Consider the following 25,865-nt stretch of genomic DNA (forward strand, 5'->3'; position numbering starts at 1 on the left):
ACCTTAGTGAGTTGGTTTTTGTTTTTTATAGAAGTATACAGAGTGGGGAAAACTGGATAGGCACAATAACAAAAGGCAAATAAGCTCATGGTGGTAGCGATTCCATTCCAATTGTGAAGAGTTCCATTCTCATGAAATCCAATGCCATCAGACGTGGCAACCCAAGAAATCAAGCCTAGGATGATAATAGATGTTAAAACTCCACTTGTAGAGATGTAAGAACGGATACTCATGTCGTTTAACCACATTTTAGGCAATATAATGAGAGCAACAATTATAACAAACATATGTTTTCCCCCAATTCTTAACCCAACAATCTCAAATCCCATGTTTGGTAATAAATTTTGGAAATTATCGCCTTCTACGATCAAGAAACCTATAACAACTAAGTAAAGCTCCATATTCATGAAAATTGATACCACCATTCTTCCCTTGCTCCCAAATGCCAACTCGCCAATGTCAGTATAACTTCTGATATTTGGATCCACATCCATTCATCGTTTAATTAGCAAGCCTATGTACAAGGTAGAACTGGCGATGATAAAGAAGTGTATTATGCTCAACCACCCTCATGATGCTAGTGCATAGGGAACTGAAAGTATCCCAACACCTGAGATGAATAACATATAGGATTCAATTGCAATTACTTTACTTCTGATAACGAAAATGCAAATTTTAGAATGCACAGTAGGTTCTAACCCAGACATTGCCAAAAACTCAAATTTCATGATTTTAAAATTCATTAATTCCACACTAGTGAATTTAAAATTATAAGTGTGAGTGTTGATTTTTAACCACACAACCAAACAGGAAAACTCAGCAGGAAAGCACCGGCAGAATAAATTACACCCGAACAACCTGTCATAGAAAGATAAGAATCCAGTTCGGCCACCCGGGGGCACTCCGATGATCAAGTCAGTAATTATCTCTCAAAGATAGCAAATACTGACTTGATCGTCGAAGTGCCCTCGGGTGGACGAACTACCGCTAGATTCTTATATTTCTGTGACAGGTTGTTCGGGCTTAATTTATTCTGCCAGTGCTCTTCTGTTGAGTTTTCCTATTTGTTTGTGTGGTCAAAAATCAACACCCACAATTTGACGCCGTCTGTGGAAACGTAAGAAGAACAGATGGCTAACGACAGACAAAAACAGAAGATTGGGGATGACACCGCTAGTAGGAGTGGTAAACATGTCGATCCTAACATAGAGGAGAAGAACCCTAATGAAGGACCACGAGATCAGAATTCCGGGGAGAAGGACGTCGTCCAAGAGAGAGACCCACCGAAGAAAGCAGGCCGAGATGAGTACTATAATGAAAACGACCTCCAGGTATGGAAAGATAAATGCCTGAGAACGGACGACGAAATGAAGGGAATGGCAAACAAGTTGGCAGACCTACAATAGGTTGTCAACTTCATGATGCAGAACAATGTTATACAACCACCGTTTCCATTGAAGGACACGCCGATTCTAGTGGCCAAGAACGATGCCCAGAAAAGGGAGCAAAAAGCAGTCCTGGCAGTCCCTCAGCATGACAAGGTGAAGGAGCGCTCACACCAGCCTTCAAAGGAAGCCGGGCAAGCAGAATCAATGAAAGGAGAGTCTCAGAGGACGACTTGTACCAAAGGAACGTATGTCAGGGAACATTGGCACGTTCAAGGGAAGGAACTTTGTTTTGACATAATGAATGAAGAGAAGTCCAAGAGAACTCATAACGACACCGGGAACAGCGTACCAAAGAGACTAAAGTCCGTTGACAGCTGAGCTCCTAGTCGGACTAAGGAGGATTTGAGGGACTACCTCTAGAGGAAGCGACAGAATGCCGAGGTCACATCACCCGTCAAGCCGAGAACACCGTTCTCAATAGAGTTGGACAGGTTTGAGGCCCCAAAAAGGTTCCATATGCCGAGGTTCCAAATATATAACGATAAGTCAGACCCGAACATTCACGTCGGCTTATACCTGAATTCAATGGCCTTATACACTGGGAACAAACCGTTGCTGTGCAAGGTGTTCCCCTCATCTTTTGGGAAAATTACATCGGATTGGTTTCACAAGTTGCCGAAAGAAACTGTGAAAAGTTGGGAAGGCCTAACCAAAATGTTTGTGACCAGGTTTGTTACAAACAAATTGCACCCATTGAGGGTAGACTCCCTGATGGCTCTAAAAATTGGTGAGGGTGAAAGCCTCAGGGCTAATGCCAAAAGGTATTATGAGGTGTTCAACCGAATACCAAGATACAACCAGGAGTTGGCGATCATATCTTTTAAGAACGGCCTAGAGGATGACCGCATACTTCGAAAGTCGCTAGCAAAGACTCTGCCAAAAAGCATGGAGGAGCTCATGGGAAGAATCGAGAAATATGCCAGAGTATAAAAGGATACACCGGGAATAAAGGCGCCGAAGTAGGAGAAGAGAAACGACTCGTCGAAGCGAGGCTGAGGTAATATTGGATATAGCAGGCAAGAAATAAGACTAAGGGCTGCACAGACAATCACCACTGTGTTCCGGATCCCAGTTTATAAAGTTCTAGAAAGGATCAGGAACCAGCCGTATTACAGAGCGTTGGAGAGGATCCCTGGCAAATTTATGGGGAGAAGTCTGGGGAAGCACTGTGCCTACCACAACGAAGATGGACACTTGACACAGGGTTATAGAGCCCTAAAGACGCATTTAGAAGATCTGGTCAGACAAGGTCACTTAAGGGACCTAGTAAATGAGGCCCCAATGAGGGAAGAGCAGGCAAGGCTGCCCCAGCCACTGACAACACCACAACCGCAAGCAGACGGACCTCGAGTGATCAATGTGATTCACTTAAGGGTTAATGAAAATGAGATACGTGAGGAGACTCAGAGGGTAAAGCACTTACAGCATGTGTATCAGGTCCAGCAAAAGAGACCTAGGACAGACGAGTACCAGGGACCAATGGTGTCCTTTACTGAAGCCAACCTAGACATGGTGTAGCATCCACACAACAATGCTCTGGTAGTATCCCTCAAGATTAGAGAATGCCAGGTAAGGCGCATTCTGATTGACCAAGGCAGCTCTTGTGACGTCATGTATGTCAGATGTTACAATGAGCTCAGCCTTCACCGAGATGATTTGGAGCAGTCCAACAGCCTAATGATCTAGTTCAATGGAACGCCGGCATGGCCCCTGAGAGCAATAAATTTAGAGGTACAAGCAGGCACTAAGAAGGTAAACACAGAGTTCACAATAATTGACACCCCCTCCCCTTATAATGTTATCTTGGGAAGGCCATGGTTGCACGCAATGAGGGATGTTCCCTCAACACTGCACCAGCTATTGTTGTTTCCAACAGAGCATGGAATTGAGGAGGTCACAAGGGATCAAGCGCAGGAAAAAAATTGCTCCATGGCAGCAATAAAATCCACCTGCAATGTGCGAGAGGCAGAAATAGTAGAAATTGAGGATGAAGACATGTAGGTCCTAGATGATGTCGGCAAAGAGCCAGCCGACAAAAGCGAGGAAGCTTTAAAGAAAATTCTGGTCCAATAAGGTGATGAAGAGCACTTCTTCCTTCTCAGCTCAGGACTGGCCAAGGAGGAGGAAAGGGAGTTAAAGTCATTCTTATGAGAAAACATAGAGGTATTTTCCTGGACGCCATACGAGATGCCTGGCATTGATCCCAAGATCACTTGCCATAGACTAAATGTAGACAGGTCAGCTAAACCTATCATTCAACGAGTAAGGAGGCCAACGTTGGTTCATGTGGAGGCAGTAGAAGAAGAAGTGGACAAATTGTTGGAGGCCAGAGCCATTCGAGAGGTAAACTACCCAACTTGGTTGTCAAACACAGTTGTTGTGAAAAAGAAGAATGGGAAGTGAACGGTCTGTGTGGACTTCACTAGCCTGAATAAAGCTTGTCCCAAAGACAGTTTTCCACTACCCAAGATTGATTAATTAGTAGATGTCACTTCAGGGTATGGAAGGATGAGCTTCCTGGATGCTTATAGAATATACCACTAGATAGCAAAGTACCCCCTGATGAGGAGAATACTGCATTTATCACCCCAAAAGGGCTGCATTACTACAGAGTGATGCCTTTCGGGTTGAAAAATGCAGGAACAACCTACTAGAGGTTGGTGACCAAGATGTTTAGATATCTTATTGGTAAAATAGTGGAAGTATACATTGATGACATAGTTGTGAAGACCAAAAAACTTGAGAATCACCTGGTCGACTTGAAGGCATTTTTTGATATCCTTAAAACATATTGGCTCTGACTCAATGCTTCAAAATGCACATTTGGAATTGGGTCTGGTAAGTTCCTAGGATACTTGGTTACCAAAAGGGGCATTGAGGCAAGCCCAAATCAAATCAAGACTATTCTTTAAAAGCCCGACATCGGCAAAACAAGTACAGATGTTAACTGAAAGGGCCGCAACCCTGAACAGATTTATAAGCAGAAGTTCAAATAAGTGTAAACCATTTTTCAGTTTGTTGAAAAAGGCCACAGATTTCTTGTGGACAGAGGAATGCAAAGTCGCCTTGGCCGACATGACAAAGTACCTGACAACAACTCTAGTTCTGTCAAATCCAATACTTGGAAAAGAATTATTTTTATACTTGGCCGTTTCAAAGCATGCAGCGAGTGCAGTGATAATCAGATAAGAGAATGGAGAACAAAGGATAGTATACTATGTGAGTAAAACCCTAGCAAACGCAGAGACCAGGTACTTGCCCCTGGAGAAATTGGCGCTAGCCTTATTGATGGCTTCCAAAAAGTTGAATCATTAATTCTAAGCCCACAAGATTATGGTGTTGACTGAGCATCCCTTGAAGTCCCTGTTACAGCAAGGAGATCTGACAAGTAGGGTAACCAAGTGGGCAGTTATATTGGGCCAATATGACTTAGAGTTTAGGCCTGGAACGGCAATCAAAGGCCAGGTTCTGGCCGACTTTGTGGCCAAGTTCACACCTGGTGCCATCCCATATCGGGCTCCAGTGAGCCGCGGCTTAGTGTATTCAGGGGAACAAGAGGAGACGAAGCTAGGAATGAAAAACCCCACAGCAGGGCAGAAGAAAGAAGAAAAACCCAAGCCTTGCGATATCTACATTGACGACTCCTTCTGCCTGTTTGTTGATGGGAGTTCAAACCATCAAGGAGCGAGGGCAGGAGTAGTATTGTTGTCACCAGATGGGCGAATGCTGGAACAGTCTATCCGTTTGGGGTTCAAAGCCTCAAATAATGAAGCAGAATATGAGGCACTAATCGCAGGGTTGAAGTTAGCAGCAACAATGGAAGCTGACGAGGTGGCAGTCTTTTGTGACTCCCAACTTATTGTAAACCAGGCAATAAACGAGTATGCAGCCCGAGATGAAAGAATGATAGCCTATGTCAAAGAAGTTATTAGACTGCTAGCCTTGTTTCAGGATTGATGACTACAGCAGGTTAGCTGAGATGATAACAGTCACGTCGATCCCTTGGCTAATCTGGCTAGTACAATGAAGTCAGGAGAGGCAAGGACAATAATGGTTGATTATTTGTCAGGTCCAAGTGTGGAACCGCTAATCACAGAGTATGAAGCAATATGTGTAGAAATGGGTCCAAATTGGATGGATGCAATAGTGATGTTTCTTAGGGACAGCAAGCTACTAGATGATCGCAAAAAGACGCATAAGACCAGACTAAGTCGGCAAGGTTTAGCCTAACAGTAGAAAGACATCTCCACAGAAGGTCTTTTACTGGCCCCCTTTTGATGTGTTTGCATCCCTCCCAGGTTGAAAACTTCTTGTATGAAATACATGAACGGGTATGTGGAAGCCATGCTAGGGGCAGATCACTTGCTCATAAGGCCATTACTTAGGGGTACTGGTGGCCCTATATGCAGAAGGATGTTGAAGCCTACGTCATAAAGTGCAAAAAGTGTCAAAGGTTCGCACCTTTGATATATCAACCAACAGCAGATTTGAACCCAGTGTCCAGCCCTTAACCATTTGCCCAGTGGGGCATAGATCTTGTTGAACAACTGCCCTAAGCAACTGAGCCAAGGAAGTTTCTGCTGGTAGTAACTGCTTATTTCACAAAGTGGGTAGAAGCTGAACCCCTTGCGAAGATTCGAGATATTGATATGAAGAACTTCATATGGAAGAACATCATCACCAGGTTTGGGATCCCAAGGGAAATAATAGTAGACAATAGTACACAGTTTGATAGTAAGCTAATCAAAAGCTTCTGCGTAAAATACAAAATCAAGAACTACTACTCTACTCCAAGTTTCTCTTAGAGTAATGGTCAGGCAGAAGTATCCAATAAGACTATCTTAGATGGGATTACAAAGAGGCTGGAAGCAGCAAAGGGAAAATGGGTGGAGGAGTTGCTCAATGTACTTTGGGCATATCAGACTATGCCGAGAAGATCAACTGGGAAGTCTTCATTTGCCATGGCTTATGGCGCTGAAGCAGTTATCCCACTAGAAGTTGGCATTCCATGGATCAGAACCTAGGGAGTGGAAAATGGTAATAATTAGGCATTTCTAACCCGAGATCTAGACTTACTGGAGGAGAAAAGAGAGAGAGTAGCAATTCGGCTGGGGGTATACCAGCAACAACTTGCTAGGACTTACAACAAGAAGGTCAACCAAGAGAGTTCAAAGTGGAAAACCTTGTACTGAGGAAAGTGGTCAGCAACAAGAAGGATCCTAGGAAGGGCAAGCTAGGCCCAAATTGGGAGGGGCCTTATAGAATCATCTCGGTCGCCGGCAATAGGGCATATTGGCTTGAGGATAGTGATGGCAAAGTTGCCAAGACCTTGGAACACTTGCAACTTGAAATTTTTCTATCATTAGATTTTTGTTTTTTTTTTAAGTTTATGTCATAATTTTATTAGCCGAAGTAATAATAAAATTTTGGTTTGATGAATTTGAAATTTGTGAGATAGCACTGGCCAGTCCCATGGCGATGTTTCTGAATGAAATATGACGAATAACTTAAACTTATTATATGGCAGAGTTGAATTATACTTGCATATAATAGAGTTGAACTAAGTTGGCGATATTTCTGAATGAAACATGACGAATAACTTAGACCTATTATATGGAAAAGATGAATTATACTTGCATATAATAGAGTTGAACTAAGTTGGCGATATTTCTCAATGAAACATGACGAATTAGACTCATTATATAGCAGAGTTGAATTATACTTGCACATAATAGAGTTGGACTAAGTTGAAATTAATCTGGACTTGCCATATCGGCAGAGTCAAAACTCAGAATGGAACTAAGTTCATTAACAGAGAAACCAAGGTTGAAACACCTCAGGAAGTCTTTGTTTGAATCTGAGTTCGGTGAAAGACCATAGACACATGCTTAATATGAACTTAAGTGGAACTTAGATTCACATTAGGGGGCAAGGAGCTAGGAATAATAAATAAACTTAAGAGCTTGAGACTTGCTGAAATTTTCAGAGAAATTTACAAGTTGGGGTTAGCCAAGGTATGCCAATGGTTGGCCAAGGAAAACATTCAAGGTTTATATTCGAAGTATTATATCCCAGAGTTATTATACAGTTAAGGTATACTTTGAAGAAATACAAAAAAATTCTAAGTATGGAAGCATGAAAGACATGAAGGAAAGCAGTAAACATACATAGGAGAAAGGAAGGCATACATTCAACACTTGGAAGAAAATATAAGACTTGCATTAAAAAAAGACAACTTGTTCAAGTACATAAGCTGGCACATCGGCCCGACAAAACAAACACTATTCAAAACAAAGGAAAAAGTACAAACAAAGAAAAGATTCTAAATAGACTGTTCTGCATCGGCGGTTGGCTATGTTTCGGCCTCAGTAGACAGCTGGGAGAGCTTCTCGGCAACCTTCTCGACCTCGATCTCTAGAAGAGTCTTGTCAAGGCTTTTCTTGGCACTTTCAACCTCGGCTTCAGGTGTGTTCTTAGGGACCTCGTCCTCGTCGTCCTGAGACAAGTCCATGGCTTGCTTATTCAGAGTTGGGGACTTGGCCCCAGCAACTTCAGTTTTTCCAGCCTTATCGGCCTCAACTTCTTCATCATCCTCATCCTCAGCCTCATCCTCAGATGGGCTTGGAGCGGGAAGAAAAATGCATGACAAGTTAGCTCTCGTCCCAGAGGGACAAGTCGTCGAGGACAGCCAACTCCTTCAAAGCAAACATCCAACCAAGGGAGTAACCCCTATTACATGCCTGTTTGACTTGCTTTTTGTATTCGTCATGAACGCCGGCTACTCCCTCGGCATAGGCCTTCTCGTCCGCCTTTTTTACCTCGGCCGCCTTCATAGCAAGGGCCACTTGCAGCTCGATCTGGGATTGAGATTCTTTATCATTGGCCTCTTTTGCCTTGGCTTGAGCAACCTTGGCAATGTTTTCTACAGCCTTGACGCGGTCCTCGGCGTTCTTCACTTGGCCTGATCTAGAAGACCTCGGATACGGGCCTCGGCTTTGTTTAGTGAGGAAAGGAGTTTGGCTGCCTCCTTTACTTTTTTGGGTTAGTTCTTTCTTGAACTCATCGGTCTTGAATGCATGGGAATGACCCTACTGGATAGCCTGCAAAAGTGCAAAGAAAATTCATTCATTAAGTATGAAAACCAGAGTTAAAATTAGATCAAAAATTACAAGTGTTGAGACTTACCAAAACACAATGCTGCACCATCATCGCGTAATTTTCATACTCCGAAAGCTCAGCCATCCGATTGATCCGATTGATGTCGACTGGGTGTAGAACAGCAGTGGAAATGGCAGCATCAACTTGCAGACTGTTGAGCACGCTGTCCCCGGTTAGAAGAGGTCGGTCTCCAACCGTGACAGATGGAGTCTAGGAAGCGTCGGCCCGAAATCTAGATGGCTCAGAAGACCCGCCGGACCTCGGCTTTTTTGACTGCGGTTGATCAGATGCCTCGGCCTGTGTAGGCCTCTTCTCGGCAGACTTCTCTACTTCAGCCAATTTTGAAATTGACACCGTGTCTTCTGACTCCACCTCAGTGGCGCTGGGTTTGGCCTTAGCCCTTTTAACCCTTTTTGCCTCGGGTTTTTGCTGAGATTGGAAAGGACTAGAAGAGTGCACTAACGCCACACCTGGGATGTCGGCAAGAAGGTCGTTCGGGATGATTTTTGCACTACCCATTTCTGCGGTGGTAGTGGCAATAGTAACTTTGGTACCGAAGCAGATTGCTGAAAGTGCAGTAGGTGGGTTTGTTGGATCGTAAGCCGACGCCACAGAGTTTTGGCATTTTCAGCTACGAGTTCTACCGACAAGAGCGAAAATTGGGATGGAGGAATAAGTTGAAGGGCAAAAATGGTTGGCTGATCAACTGGGTCAGAGGTGGAGGCCTGGTCTGGCCTTGGAGATAAAGTTATTAGAGGAGTTGAAGTAGATGGATAAGTCTTCTTGCGCCTAGAAACGTCGGGCAGAGCTGACTTGTATATAGGGATGTAGTTGAGTAGCAAGGGCGCTTTACAGAGGTCAATGGGTAGGCCCAGCAGCCTCTTCAAGTCTTTGCTGGGAAAGAAGAATTAGCGGAAGTCTTTCGATGGTTAAGGAAGAGCTGTAAAAGGTAGAAAACAAACATTAGAACAAATAAAGAGAATAAAGTGATAAAGTCTTAAACAAAGAAGTTGATACTTAGTTCTTACCCTCATCCTCTTTAAACACCGATCGGCGTAGAGGGAAGAGACGAAGATCATCATCTAGAGCAAATTCCCAATTACCCGGGACAATCAGGTAATCATCTCTAACACCCTTGTTGGAGTCTGGGAGATCGGCTATGATTTTGTAGACTGTGGATCTCGATTTAAGGTAGTAAATGTAGCATTTTTCAGACTTTAAGCCATACATGGTATAACAAAATTGGATGTCGGCTAGTGTTATCCTAGCGTTTTCTAGGCGAGCTAGGGCAATTATACCATTAATGACCCTATAGGAGTTAATGGCCAGCTGCATAGGGTTAAGTTTGTAGTAGTGGAGGATTTCCCTAAACAAGATGTCTAAAGGAAGTCGAAGTCCACACTCGATAAATGCTACCACAGGAAAGGGCATGGAGTCCCCAACTGGCATGATAAAGTCTTCCTCTCCAGCCAACCTGATCTGAACGTCAGCTAAAATGGAAAAATTTTGCCTAAAATACTCCAGCTTGGCCGGGGTGTCAACTTTCCACCTAAACATTCCCATGATGTCAGCTTAGGGTGGATTGGTGCAAAATTTCAGAAAAGAATATTTGGTATGGGTTTGGAAACCTCGAATAAACCCTAAACTGGCACTGGGGCGAGGGTTTTTCAAGATCTAGGGGGAATTTGTTTCAATTTTCCTAGAGATTGTGATTTCTATCAAATCCCAAAACTTAAATCTATACTGAATTAGGAATCAAAGGCAAGAATCTGAAGACAAAGCAAGACAAAGCAAAAAGGAGCGCAAATCAGAATCAAGAAAGCAACATCCATGAAACATGAAGAGTACAGATTCATGAATACTAAGTGAGTGTGCGAGAGACAGTGTGCAAAAGTCACAACAAGAAAACATGATTGGCATTTTCAAAAGACTACACAGATTTAAGATTCAAGAACAAGAAATTGATTCGTAATCAAAGAAAAAAACAGAGTGCAACCATGAAAACAGATTCAATAGCAACAGAATAGACAAATGGTAAAGAAGGAACATATTCAAAATCATGGAGGGCTGAAACTGAAAATTGAAAGAAACTAAGAACTCACCAATTGGGTCCGAGGTCGAGGACACTAGTTTGAGGTTCGCCAAAGTCAGACGGTGACAACAAGTGGAGCAGAGCAGTAAATGCTTCGCCGGAGGAGGTGAACGGAACACAGTTGCAGAGAGCTCGAAGAAATAGCAATGGAGGTTGAGGAATTGTTAAAAAGAGAAAATCTTGAGCACAGAGAGAATGCGAAAATACGAAGTGAGAAGACGAAGAAAGAGAGAGAGAGAGAGAGAGAGAGAGTTTGCTGAAACTTGAAAAGGCGGCAAAAAGAAATGAATACGTCTTGGACGACGTGTCTGTCAGGCGGCGTGCGCAAAAACGACGCGACCTGATGGCGCGTGTCAGGTATGAACTAATGAGAGAAAGATGCGTGGCAGAAACGATTGAGAAAACCGTGCATAACAGCTCATGCGCAGATAAAACTCTTGGAGTTCTTGATTTAATAAGACAACAATCTCGGCTAGAGGAACGACCTCGGCTGGGATATGTAAAGAACTAGATTCTTGGTTCTTGACCCTTGATAAAAATATACAATTAAATGCTGGGTACTTGAAGCCGACGAGTAATGATCTCAATCGATGGGAAAGAATGAATTTTTAGCCGACATAGTATTTGAACAAGCGACGTAGGTTCCATCACCTCAGAATGCCGAAGTAATAAAACCTAGAAGGTAGTTGTGGGGATATATTTTGAGAGTGACAGCACGTGGCTAAGGTAATGCCAAGGTATCAGCCGAGGTGCCACGTGGCCTGGTCATGATACCGAGGTTATCTCGACTAGGCCAAGGTTATCTACGGAGATATCGGAATTCGGGATGAATGGATAAGAGACAAGAGTCCTAGAATAGGGGAGGATCTCAGTCTGGATAAAAATAAACCTCTTAGGGAGTTTATCCCTATCTAATTGGGAGTCCAAGATGAACATTGAACCTGAGTCCATTGAGGTTAGACCTCTACAAGGATCAGGTCAAGCGCTGGCTATAAAAGTAGGGCACCCCCGTGGGTCTGAGGTATGTGTGATATATTGTAAACAGTAAGTTCTTTATTGTGAGTTAAGCATTGTTTGCTATCTTTGAAAGATAATTACTGACTTGATCGTCGGAGTGTCCCCGGGTGAACGAACCACCGCCGGATTCTTATCTTCCTGTGACAGGTTGTTCGGGCTTAATCTATTCTGCCGGTGCTCTCCTACTGAGTTTTTTTGCTTGATTATGTGGTCAAAAATCAACACCCAAAATGAGTTTATTACTACTCTTTTCAACTACTTCCCACATGACTTCTAATCCACCCTCCGCTTCAATCCGAGGAACAGCACTGCCGGGGACCCCCAGTGGGGGTGACCCCAGCACCCCCACCTCCACGTGGGGGGCTGTAAGTGCAAGCCTTCAAAAAAAAAAAAAAAAAAAAAAAAAATCTGCACCAATCAAAAAACAGTGAGGGTGGTGGGGGTCTGAAGGATTATTCATCCGAGGTAACTGATGAAAAAAGAGTCAAAAAAATATGATTGTTTGGGTACTCAAATTGCCAAAAGTTCAGAAACCAACACAATTATTTGTATTGGGCATGGTGCTGCAATTTCAGTCTAATTTGTCACTCAGCAACCAAACAGTAAAACACTAGATCAATTTATATACTTACATACAAAAACAAGAATCAAGTGCTGGACCTAAACCATAAAGTAATCGAATTGACAAAAAATAAAAAAATAACCTGACAAAGCATTGAACCCATTGAAACAGGTCTTGAAAAAGGAGGTGTTCCCCTCAGCTTCATTCTCATAAAGCTTGTCCTCATTCTCATCATTGTTGTCAACCAACAATGGTACGTTAATGGTGTACCCATCTTCTGGTACACCCTCCATTGTTGAGAGACACCAACACAGACACAGACACGAGTGTGTCCCAATATTACAAATTATTACAAGCGCTTATGTATATTTATATTGTTTTTTAGTTAGGATTGGTTTTGGGTTCTATCTTTGCATGGCTGAAACTCTCCATTTGCATCAAACAAAATGCAATCGTAGACATACACGTGATTGACAGAGGACGAGACAAACCCATTTTATTTTCCATCAATCTGATCCTTCCTTCTTCTGACACATTTTCAATCATTTTTTTTTTTTTTTTAAATAGAACAAAAAAACGCGCCATACCCAGCCTCCAGAGAAATCGTTTTCAACAGCACAGAACCAAGATGATCACGGAACCTGTCCCTGCTATGAGTGGCTCACAGCACACCGTTGTTATAAACGTGGAGCATTATATGATTTTAAAATTAAATTATTCATTATTTTTAATACAAATGTGTTTCAATTATGCACTATCTATGCCTTTTAAAAAAAATGTATTTATTTATATAAATTAACCATTGACACACATGACGAGTATATAATTTAAATAAATAAAAATAAAATAAAATAATTATTATATATTGTGTCACTCAAGTGATAATAGTACTCTTTAAATTTAAGATTTAAGTCTCACTCTTTCTATCTATATAATTTTTTTTAAATAAAAAACAAGTGACAGAAAAAGTTAGGCTATTAAATTCAACCTTTACTTAATATAATAGTATGCGTAAATATAATAGTATAAATGATATGTTCGAAAAGAAAATGTATCAGAACAAACCCAAAGGTGACAACGGGGTTCTGATAATCACGAAATAAAAAAGATTGCGAAATTGGATCATCAATTCAATTTGGCAACTATGATTGTGTTGTGTCCAAGAAAGGGACATCCCAGAGTTAATTCAGGTTACGTTGGAATGCTGCTATGTATGATCTCAGCAATTCCTCTAATTTGTAAAACTATTTACCAAATAATTTTTGCTCAATATCCTCTTCAGCCATGTTAGAAATTTCAAAAAAATTATCAAATATTCTACATATCGGATCCACAAAACATGAGACACATACTGATATAAATATTGTATAAAATGTTTGGTAATTCATTTGAGATCTTGAACAATTTTGTATCCTCTTTTGCGACCTTTAGACTAATTTAAAAAATTAAAATGTGAAGAAAATAATAATAATACTAATAATAAATACCAAGCACGTTATGGAATAAGCATCATTACATGGCTTGATGGGTTACCCGGCCTATGTCTGTATCCCAAGCGGGATAGGATGGGGCGGGACAATCCGAATGAGATATGGGTTGGGCTTGGGCCTAGCTTGAAGCACAAGTTGATCAGTTGGCCCACAAGAGGCGACCTGTCTACCCACTCTCTGCCTGACCCACGAGCTCAGCAAAACATATACTACACCGGTCACTTCCATTATTCACAAACCTAAACAAACAATGTAAGAGAGAAAAATTCTGAACTCTGCGTTTTAAATGATATATACTTTTCTTGGAAGAGAAAAAAAAAAAAAAGCCTTACTAAAAATTTTGAAACACTTCAAATCTCTATCACTCTTTCCCTCTCACATTTATGCATATACAAACATTCAAATTGTTGTTCACCAAAAAAAGCCAAAATAATCCAGACAAGAGATTAAACAATAAAACAATGACCTGATTAATTATGATTAAAATATGACCAAATATTGTCTAAGTATGATTTGATGGTCTTAATCAAAATGCTCTTTCGTCAGCTGTAACATCTAGTCGTCCATGTTTAAAGAATAAGTGAGACCAATAAATATATTTATTGTTGTCACATACTGTGAGAAATCCATGGGCTGCAAGCCAACTTGTTTGCAAAAATGATCATGCCAAACCCCCCAATACCAATTTTTTTTATAGCCTAGTTCGTTTATCCTAAATTAATCTGTTGGAAAATGTTTCATTTTCGAGCCCTCATGTTTGCTTTTAAAGCAATCTCAAGAATCGCATTGCGTATTCAACACTGGAGTTTATCAAAAAGTAAATTGAATCTGATGAGCATGGTAACAACTGAGCCCAAGAGAACAAAGTTCAGATCAGTCAAAAAAAAAAAAACCCACTTCGCAAAAACAGAACAAAGCCGACACTGACAAGTCATTGGTCCAGAAGAGTGAGACACTCCATTCAAAAAATGTATTGGTCTCACCCAAAATTATGGACATTCATTGCTTTGAATAAATCACAAGTTATGTTGTGTTCACAAAACTTGTCATATGACTAAAAATTAAACTCTTACCAGACTAACCTGAACACCAAAGTTGATCATTGAAAATGGCACACAATCCAATTAAAAATTGCATTTTGTTCACACTTTAAAAGTGTGAACCCATAAAATTGTGTCTATCCCTGCTGAAGGTTAGTTACCAAATTGGCAGAATAACTACGATCAAGGGATCCATACCCTGAGGATTATTTCCATAATATTCTCACGATTAAAGCTTCATACAAAATTTTAACCAAAAAAATAACATAAATGAAATATAAGCTTTTTTCCTTGTTTTTCTTTCCCTTGCATAGATTTGTTTTTATCCTATAGTTTCGTCTAGTTTGGCAGTTTTGGCAGCTTTTTATTCCCGACGGCTATGAACCGAGTGAAGACCTATTTTGAATTTAATACTCCGTGGACCACAATGCTTGATGTCTAGGATATGACGCTTTCTGCCTAGGAAAAATCTAATTCCCACAGAGAAACGTACACAATAGAGAGGGGGTGATTTCTGAAAAAATATTAGGCAACAGGTTTGGATGGCAAAAATTTTGAAGGGAAGGAGAATATGATTCTGGATCTCTATCATTTGAAAGGGATTGAAATAAGAAAATAATTCCAGAACATCTATTTATCAAGAATCAACATTGTCAAACTAATTAGAAATTTAATTTCTCAAACCCTATAGAAATCTCACAACAAATATTAATCATTTAAGAATAAATAATAATAATTAAAATAATTAAAAGTTTATCATTTTTCATATGATTCCTTATGAAACTAGAAGCTTGAATATCAGACACAAGAATTTTATTACTAGTAATTCTCCTTAAAAATTCCAATACGTAGCTTTGGGTAATCATGAACTAAACTTTCACTCTTTATTCATTGACACATTTATATTATCTTCTAGAATATCAAACACAAAAGTGATGATCCTGTTACGCGATCTGGCGTAGAACTCACCCCAAAAGCTAGCTCTTAAGGTGAGAGTGCCCTCACACTCTCCCTTTAGTACTCAGGCGATGTGAAACTTTGCTTCACACTCTTCCTTATGCCCAGCGTGCTCACTCGGCAACACCTGCGGCGTGCAGGCCAGAGACACGCACCCTATCCATCCCTGAGTGCTCCAGCTCTGATATTATATTACACGATTTTTAGTAGAACTCACCCCAAAAACTAGCTCTTAAGGTCCCTCAAGCTTATATGCTTAATACTACTTTAATATTCAGATGTGGGACTTCACTTCACAGATCCAACTGTCGAGACCAAAAATTATCAAATTGGAGTACTGCATATATTTTCTTCAGCAGCACTTGTTATTTCTGTGCAAATAGCAGAGTTGTTTCCCTAAAGAGAGAGAGAGAGAGAGAGGTTATAAAAGGCAAAAGTGCTCCCACAACTTGGGCATTTGTCCATTACTGTAGTTTTATTCCCTCTCCATCTTTCAAGAATTTGCAGGCTTTCCCTACATACAGGAAATGGAGAATACACACCAAAATCTCAACTCAAACAACACAAATGAGTCGATCCATGTGGAAAACCCAAAATCCTCAAAGGCAGACCTATGTCATGTTTGGAGACTATTTGGAGAACATTATCCACCAGGGTTTCTCAGAAAGGTACACTACATCCCATCCATTTATCCTTCACACTTGACACACCACACTACCATTATTTGTTAGGAGAATTGAACAATAATTATTTTAAATCAATTTTATAGAATAAAATTGAAAGCAAAACAGATTCTAAAAAAAATAGGTTTTTACAATTCAATAAAATTATATATATATATATATAACAGAATAAGAAAAAGATGAAAATGGTTCAGAATATGGCCTGTGTGATTGTGAGAAGCACATCAAAGACACTGTACTAAAGTCATTATGCGCTCCCTCCGTACAGATTTTAACGATCACAAACGACTCCAAAATACAACCCAAAACTTTACAAGATTTGATACAAGGTACAGTTGCACCAGAAGAATTTGCCAAGAATGTATCAATTGCCCAGAAATATGGAATATAAAAATACAGTAAAGAGGGAGAGAGAGAGAAAGAGAGAGAGAGAGAGATAACAGAGAACGTTGTGTATTTTTCCCAATGTTAGAGTCCTGTATAAAAAGGCTCTATGGTGTCTGTTAGGAACAGACACACTTATTGCTTTTGAAACCAAACACGTATTTAAAATTCAAATAAATAAGACTATTAAAAGAAAGAAATAAATAAATAATAATAATAATAATAATAAATAATTAAAGTTTTGAAGCTTTTAGGAAATCTCTAACAATCAACCACAAGATTCAAAACTTTGTAAAACCATCAAATAAATACAAACATAAAAATAATAAAAATAAAAATATGGGCAGCTTTAAAACCATACAATGGGTGTAGGTGTTTTTCGAACTTGAACCTCACTTAGTGTTAACATTTTCATTCTGAGAGAATCTTAGTGAACCAGGTCTTGAACTAAATCCCTTTTACCAAAATTCAACATGTCACACATATGGTAAGATACATAACTGTGTCATGGGTTAGCACTATTAGCAACCATGTGCTCAATCTTGATTCTCATGAGAGTTTTAGGAAATAACCTTATTTCCTAGGTCGCAGCTTCACGACGCTCTTACTTAGGTGAATCCTCCAAAGATAGAAGTGACGGATGTCTATCTTGCGAAAGTATGCCCACCTCGGATTCATTTAGAGTAAATACTCTTCCTTAACCATCACATTTACATGAACACTGATATCTTAGGGATGAGCAAGAGAATATAAATAATAAATTTAATAAAGTCTCATTCTTTAAAGTGCTGGAATACGAGTCACACTATAAGAATTGTTCGTACTCGTTAAACTTCCTTCATGGGATCTCCAATCACAGAAGTCGGGTTACTTCCTTAGTTGACTCCCTATGGGCTTAGACCTCCCTATGGGCTTAGACCCATCCCCCTCGATAAATCTAAGACTGCACTCTTAGATAAACCTTTTGTTAATTAATCAGCAATATTCTTTTCAAATTTTACAAAATTCAAATATACAACATTTTTATTCACCAAACTTTTTATAGATTTATACCTCACTTGCATATGCCTATTCATCTTTTTATTAGTATGTGCTTGTCTCACAAATTCTATTACAGCTCTATTGTCACAATGTATAGAAATAGTAGGTATAAGATTTTTCATAAATGAAACATCAAAGAGTAAATTTTTAACCCACTCAGCTTCAGTACACATAGTATCTAAGGCTATAAGTTCTAATTCTGTTATACTTCTAGAGATAACAGTTTATTTTTTAGAACCCTAAGATATTGCTGCTCTACCTAACATAAATATATACCCAGTAGTAGACTTAACATCTAAGTTATCTGTTATCCAATTAGCATCACTATAACCTTCTACCACATTAGGAAAACCACTAAAGCAAAGTGAATAATCTAGAGTTTCTCTTAGATGTTTAAAAACTCTTTCCACAGCAATCGAATGATCTTTACTAGGATTATGAGTATGTCTACTTAATCTCCCAACAGCATAGGCAATATCAGGTCTAGTCTTATTAGCAATATAGAGAAGTGATCCAATAACTTGAGAATATCTAAGTTGAGATACAGGTTCACCATTATTTTTCTTCAAATTCATGCTAGAATAAAAAAGAGTTGAAACAGGTTTGAGATTATAATAATCAAACTTTTTTAACATTCTCTCTAAGATTCTAGATTGATTTAATGTAATACCTTTGGCTGTTTTCTCTAATTTCATACCCAAAATTATATAAGCTTCTACTAAATCTTTCATATCAAATTTTGAAGATAAATAAAATTTCACATTTTTAATTATCTCTAAATTTGTTCCAAATAATAAGATATCATCAACATATAAACTCAAAATAATACATTCTCCATTATCTTCTTTATAGTATACACATCTATCATGTTCATTGATCTTAAAATCAAATTCTAGAATTATCTTATCAAACTTTTCATGCCACTATTTAGGAACTTGCTTAAGTCCATACAAAGATTTAACCAATTTGCAAACTTTATGTTCTTGTCCTTTAACCACAAAACCTTCAGATTGCTCCATATAAATTTCTTCATCTAAATCTCTATTCAAAAAAGCAGTTTTAACGTCCATTTGATGAATTTCTAAATTATAAATAGATGCTAGAGTAATTAAGACTCTAATGGTTGTAATCCTAGAAACAAGTGAATAGGTATCGAAATAATCTATTCCTTTCTTTTGTGTAAATCCCTTGGTTACTAATCTTGCCTTATATTTATCTATACTTTCATCAGGTTTTAATTTCTTTCTAAATACCCATTTGCAACCGATAGCTTTGCTCCCATGAGGTAGATTAGTCAACTCCCAAGTATTATTTTGAAGTATAGATTCAAACTCACTATTAATGGCTTCCTTCCAAAATGGTGCATCTAAAGACAACATAACTTCTATAAAAGTATTTGGTTCTCCTTCAGTTAAAAAAGTATAAAAACCATCTCCAAAGGTTTTCTCTATTCTAGTTCTCTTACTCCTAGGTTCTATATTTAGATGTTCATAATCATCTCTTAAAGGAATAACACTAACACTAGTGGTAGAAGTTCTATTTACAACCTAATTTAAGATCCTAATTTTATATGGAAAAATATTTTCAAAAAATGTAACTTCACGAGATTCAATTATCATATTATTAGTAATTTCACTAATTTCAGAATTTATTACTAGTAATCGATTAGCACTACTATTTTGAGCATATCCTAAGAAAATGGTATCAACAGTTTTACGTCCTATTTTCTTACGTTTAGGTTCTGGAATTGCTATTTTTGCTAAACACCCCCACACTTTCAACATTTTAATATTAGGTACTCGTTTTTTCCAGATTTCATAAGGTGTTTTATTATTATTATTCACAATTACTCTATTTAATATAACACAAGTAGTGAGTATCGCTTCCCCCCACAAACTCTCCGGTAAACCAGAAATAATAAGCATTGCATTTATCATATCCATTAGAATTCTATTTTGCCTTTCAGCTATCCCATTAGATTGTGGAGAATAAAGTGGGGTTACTTCATGAATAATTTCATGTTCTTCACAAAAAGTACTAAGGGCACCTACATTATATTTGCCTCCTCTATCAGATCTAAGTTTCTTAATCTTTCTTTCTAATTGATTTTCTACTTCAGCTTTATAAATTTTAAATTTACTAAAAATTTCATCTTTGGTTTTAATTAAATATAAGTAACAAAACTTAGAACAATCATCTACAAAGGTTACAAAATATTTATTTCCTGCTCTAGTTGGTGGTCTATTAGAATCACAAACATTACTATGTATAAGGTCTAAGAGTTGTGAATTTCTTTCTACATATTTATAAGGTTTCTTAGGTTGTTTTGCTTGCACACAAATTTCACATTTACGTTTAACATCAATAGGTGATTTAGGTACTAATTCTAAAACCATCATTTTCCTAATTTTCCTTAAATTCACATGTCCAAGTCTTCCATGCCATAAATCACAAACTTCAATATTCAAAATATTATGAGAGATATAATTAACTTCAAAAGATACATTCAATTTATATAAACCATCACATACAAAACCTTTACCAACAAAGATATCATTTTTACTTATTATAATTTTGTTCGATTCCATTACAATTCTGTAAACTAACTATACTAAACACGATCATCTAATAAAATTTCTTGTAACTTCAGGAATATATCGCACATCTCTTAAAGTTAAGATTTTTTTCCAAAGTCATCTTTAAATCTATATCTCCAATGCCAAGTATCGATGCAATTGATCCATTCCCCAAAGTTACACTTCCTTCACTTGATTTTTGGAAAGTTTTAAAATAACCACAATCGAAACAGACGTGTATATTAGCTCCAGAATCTAACCACCAATCTTGATATTCAAAAGTAGAATTAATTTCAGGATTATACCTAAAAGATGGTCCGGCAATTTCTTCTTTCTCCAAAATCATATTCACTTGAGCATTATGACCTTGATTTCTTTGCTTATTGTTGAACATTGGTTTATACTCATCAGTCCTCTTAAAAAAATAATCCTTAGCATAATGATTGGTTCTTCCACATACATAGCACAACCTTTTGCCACTCCCTTGTCCTTTAAAATTATTAGCATTGGCTCGGTAGTTGTTATTATGGTGTTTGCCATTTTGACCTTTAGACTTAAACTTAAGGTTGTTCTTGAAAATTTTACCTTATTGTTGGAACTATTCTTATTCACATTCTTCACCAAATTTACCTTAGGAGTTTTCTCTTTTCCAATTTCTAGATTTGATCTATGCTTCTCTTCCACCCTAAGTGTATTGATTAGTTGAGGTAATGACAGATCTCCTTGTTTGTACCTAAGACGCTTAGCAAAGTCATTCCAAGATTAAGGTAATTTATCGATAAGGCAGGACACTTTAAACTCCTCACTAAAAGTTGTCCCTTTCTTTTCTACTTTTCTAAGTAGTTCTTGAAACTCATGAATTTGGTCTCCTACAAGTATGTCATCTTTCATTTTATACCCATTAAAATTAGAGACAATGAACCTATCAATATCAGCATCTACAGTTCCATATTCGACCTTTAAGGTTTTCCATAGTTCTTTTGCAATCAAGGTGGTTGACTAATACACATCATATAAATGGTTAGACAACACACTAAGGATTCTGTTATAGCAATGAAATTCGATTTGTTCGGGTGACAACTAAGATCCAACAAAATCCTGATCTTCTATGGCAGACATAAAACCCAACACGGTCAACCAATATTTTGTTTGTTTTTGCCACCTTTCAAAATTTTGTTCATTAAATTTTTCAAGTTTTACACTAACAGTTTCTTCTAAATTAGTCATTTTAAATAATCAAAGGACAAGCGAGCAAAAAAGTATCTTAATCTGTAATAACAATAAAACAAATGCTAATGTTATTGAAAGTGTAAATTTAATTACAAACTATTTAAGGATAGATAAAAGTGACAGGTTTTGATACCGATCAAATTTAAATAAAATAATACTAATCAAATATCATGAATGGTATGAAATGCTCTATAACTCAGAAAAACTACACAGTTTTAAATAGTAAAAAACTTACATTACAACTTTTCTCATTTTCACAAAATCACAAAAAATAAATAATAAATAAATAAATAATAAAAATAATAATAATAAACACCCAAGTCAAATAAGTTCTGTAACCCCGAATAAACTAATAGAATAATAACAATAATAAAATACCGCCCAAAACAAAAATATCAAGAAGTCAGTCAACTATTCGCTTTTCTAGAAAAAATCCAAGTCAAATACGCAATTTTTCTGTTGGCTATTTTACTACTGCCAATTGGATTATGTAACCTTTCTATGGAGATTGATGTAAACAAGAGTGGCTTTCAATTATGAAAAACAAAATTAAAATTGAGTGAAAGAGTGGAAAATAGTTCTTTTTTGCTGAACGCAGTTTCTAAGAAATTAAACCAAACAAGGAAACAACGGGACGGTATTTGATTACTACTTTAATAAATAAAATAAAAAAAACTTATAACGATTTTAGATTGTTAGGAGAATTGAACAATAATTATTTTAAATCAATTTTATAGAATAAAATTGAAAGCAAAATAGATTCTAAAAAAAATAGGTTTTTACAATTCAATAAAATTATATATGCACACACACATATATATAACATAATAAGAAAAAGATGAAAAAAAGGCTTCAAAAAATAGCATGGATAATTGTGAGAGGCACGTCAAAGATAATGTCCTAAAGTCGTTATGCGTTCCCTTCATGCAGGTTTTAACGATCACAAACGACTCCAAGATACAAGCCAAAACTTTATAAGATCTGATACAATGCACAGTTGCACTAGAAGAATGTGCCAAGAATGTATCGATTGCCTAGAAATATGGAATGCAAAAATACAATAAAGAGGAGAGAGAACAGAGAACGTTATCTTAATGTTAAAATGCTGTATAAAAAGGCTCTATGATGTCTATTTAGGAACAGACACACCTATTACTTTTGAAACCAAAAATATATTTAAAATTCAAATAAATAAAACAATTAAAATAAATAAATAAATAAATAATAAAATATAATAATAAATAATTAAAGTTTTAAAACTTTTAAGAAATCTCCAACATTATTAATCTCAAGAGCTTGATTAAAGGTTGGTTTGGAATGTCCTAAAAAAGTGCACTTTTTGACTTAATGGTGGGTTTGGGTTGGATTTGGGTTGGGTTTGATGTGATGTGTTAGAGAGGTGATGTGATTTAAATAAGATGATGTGACTTAAATAAGATAGTGACTTTTTGACTTTTTGGCTTATTTAATACATGCCAAACTAGCCCTAAGACTACGATTCAAGCACCACTTTGCCAATCTAGACTCCTCATCTCTAGCTACCCAATAGGCAGGGGCTCGTATAGTAGTTTCTACGATGATCATCAAGTGAAAATACCCTACATATCATGTATATACATAAACATCTTTCCGCAGTTGCATGCAGCCTAATACGTGTATATGTATGTATATTAAAAATTAATTAACATAATATTCTTTGTTGATAGCTTTTGTTTTACCTTATGTTGGCACAGACAAACCATAATAAAGGCAGCAGCATCTTCTACATAGCATGGAACGGTTTTGATTTTTTTCCTGCAGAAAATGTTGTGTACTTCTGAAGTTTGTGTGGAGAACATTTTTTTCTGAGAAAATTCTCGAAAGTTGCTTTTACTTTTCTGTAAAATTTGTGGCAGTCTCTCAAAAAAAACACACATGCATATGCCTCTGGACCTCGCCGCAGTGGCAGTGGATCTGTGAAGATCGGCGGAGGAGGTGGCGGCATGAAAAAAGGGCAGCAACGGAGGTGGTAGCGGCAGCAGTGGTGGTCGCAGCAGTCACGATGGCGATGGCGGAGGAGGTGCTCCAGTTGCCGGCGAATGCGAGGAGGAGCTGCGGCGGGACAGCGACGAAGCGGGACTCCTTAACCCTTCATCTTCTCTTCTCACTCGCTCTTCCTCACATCTGAAACGAAACAAAAATGCTAGAGACTCCAAATATTCTACCAAAAATTTTACTAAATGTCTCACATGAGTGGGACCCACATGGGACCCACATTGTGTGGGTCCCACACCCATGTGAGACATTTAGTAAAATTTTTGGTAGAATATTTGGGGTCTCTAGCAGTACTCGAAACGAAAAGATAACCCTAATAATTTATTGGTGAGGTATTGATCTCATCCGTTGGTTCTTCAAGTGATCTTAGCCATCCGTTTTACATCTTTGTTATCTTATTTTTCGGACTAAAACATAGCTTCGTCGTTAATTAAGGCCTTGTTTGGCATAAATTAAAAAATTCAAAAAGTTAAAAAGTCAAAAAGTCACTATCTTATTTAAGTAAAATCATTTTATTTAAGTCACATCACCTCTCTACCACATCACTTCAAACCCAATCTATATTTCATAAAAAGTCAAAAAATACATTTATTTAGATCATCCTAAACAACTCCTAAGTATGAAACCCTCCAAAAATTCAAAAACCTTCTTTCAAAATTTTAATTACAATTGCCGATAAAAAACTTTAGTCCGTAAAAGTCAGCTAAAGGCAACTAAATTTTTTTTTGTCACCAAAGATTAAAAATAAAATTATACTACATATTTGGCGACAAAATTTCTTTTAGTCGGCAAAAGTATACTATGGACAAATATTTGAATTACATACATACCCAGGTCATTAAATATCATCTTTGGCAACTAAAATATGTTTTGGTTGCTGAAAATAATTTTTTGGCGACTAAATTTTTAGTCGCCAAAGATAAAAAATAATTTTTCCTTACTAAATTTTTTTAGTATGATCACTGAAAATGAATTTTTGGCGACTAAACTTTTGATCGCCACAGATAAAAAGTAATTTTTTTTATCATTCGACAACTAAATAATTTTAGTAGTCAAAACTAACTCTACAGTGACCAAAAAAAAATTGTCGCCAATTGTGACATTTTTAGCGACCAAAAATTTTTTTAGTCGCCAATAATTAATATACCCAGACTAAAAAAATTAGTAGCTAAATCTTCTGCTTTTACTAACTAATATAAATGTTGGTCGTCAATTCCATAACTTTTGACAACTAAATTTTTTTTAGTAGTCAAATTGCAGTCTAATTAGTCACTGAGCAACCAAATAGAGTACTTGGTTTTCAAGTCATCCCCCAATTTACTATACATTTCCAAAACAATATTTAAAGAACACACCTTAAAACACTAGATCAATTTATATACATACATACAAAAACACGAATCAAGTGCTGGACCCTAACCATAAAATAAAGTAATCGAATTGACCCCAAAAACAAAAAATTAACCTGACAAAGCATTGAGGCCATTGAAACAGGTCTTGAAAAAGGAGGTGTTCCCCTCAGCTTCATTCTCACGAAGCTTGTCCTCATTCTCATCATTGTTGTCAACCAACAATGGTACGTTAATGGAGTACCCATCTTCTGGTGCACCCTCCATTGTTGGGAGACACCGACACAAACACAGACACGTGTGTCCCAATTTTACAAATTAGGATAAATTACACTGACACCTCATGAAGTTTATGTTTATTACAGTTCACCCCCTCATGTTTGGAAAATTACACTGACTCTCCTATTAATTTAATTTTATGTATGATGATCATTATGGTAAGAGATGGAACTGTTATAAAACTTTAAACTTCAGGAGACAATTGTAATGAAACTTTAAATCTCAGAGAGGGGATGTAATTTCTAAAAAGTAAAAAAAGAAACTGTAATAAATATAAACTTCAGCAGGTGTCAATGTAATTTACCCTACAAATTATTACAAGCGCTTATGTATATTTTATATTGTCTTTTAGTTAGGATACCTTTGCATGGCTGAAACTCGCCATTTGCATCATACAAAATGCAGTAGTAGACATACACGTGATTGACAGAGGACGAGACAAACCCGTTTTATTTTCCATCAATCTGATCCTTCCTTCTTCTGACACATTTTCAATCAAATTTTTTTTTTTTAAATAGAACAAAA

The 25,865-nt window shown here is 37.4% G+C and overlaps 1 protein-coding gene across 7 annotated transcripts in view; it reads right to left on the reverse strand.

Annotated features, from left to right (window-relative positions):
* LOC114322221 (amino acid transporter AVT1I) overlaps nt 1–12,781 on the reverse strand; it is a 52,746-nt gene extending 39,965 nt beyond the window's left edge. For 3 of the 7 annotated variants that reach the window (XM_082899424.1, XM_082899417.1, XM_082899410.1), the window contains exons 1-2: nt 12,420–12,781; nt 3–175 (exon numbers count right to left, since the gene is read on the reverse strand). In XM_082899424.1, coding sequence (XP_082755550.1) covers nt 3–175; nt 12,420–12,570 — 324 coding nt within the window. In that variant the 5' untranslated portion in view covers nt 12,571–12,781. Of the gene's footprint in view, nt 1–2; nt 176–7,645; nt 8,549–8,633; nt 9,547–9,634 lie in introns of those variants that run through there. The other 4 variants (XR_014346902.1, XR_003650601.2, XM_082899429.1 and 1 more) reach the window with 4 other exon arrangements.
* Between the last annotated feature and the right edge of the window lie 13,084 nt (nt 12,782–25,865).

This window comes from Camellia sinensis, chromosome 1, assembly GCF_055761805.1.
Source record: "Camellia sinensis isolate YWXY chromosome 1, ASM5576180v1, whole genome shotgun sequence".
Lineage (NCBI taxonomy): Eukaryota > Viridiplantae > Streptophyta > Magnoliopsida > Ericales > Theaceae > Camellia > Camellia sinensis.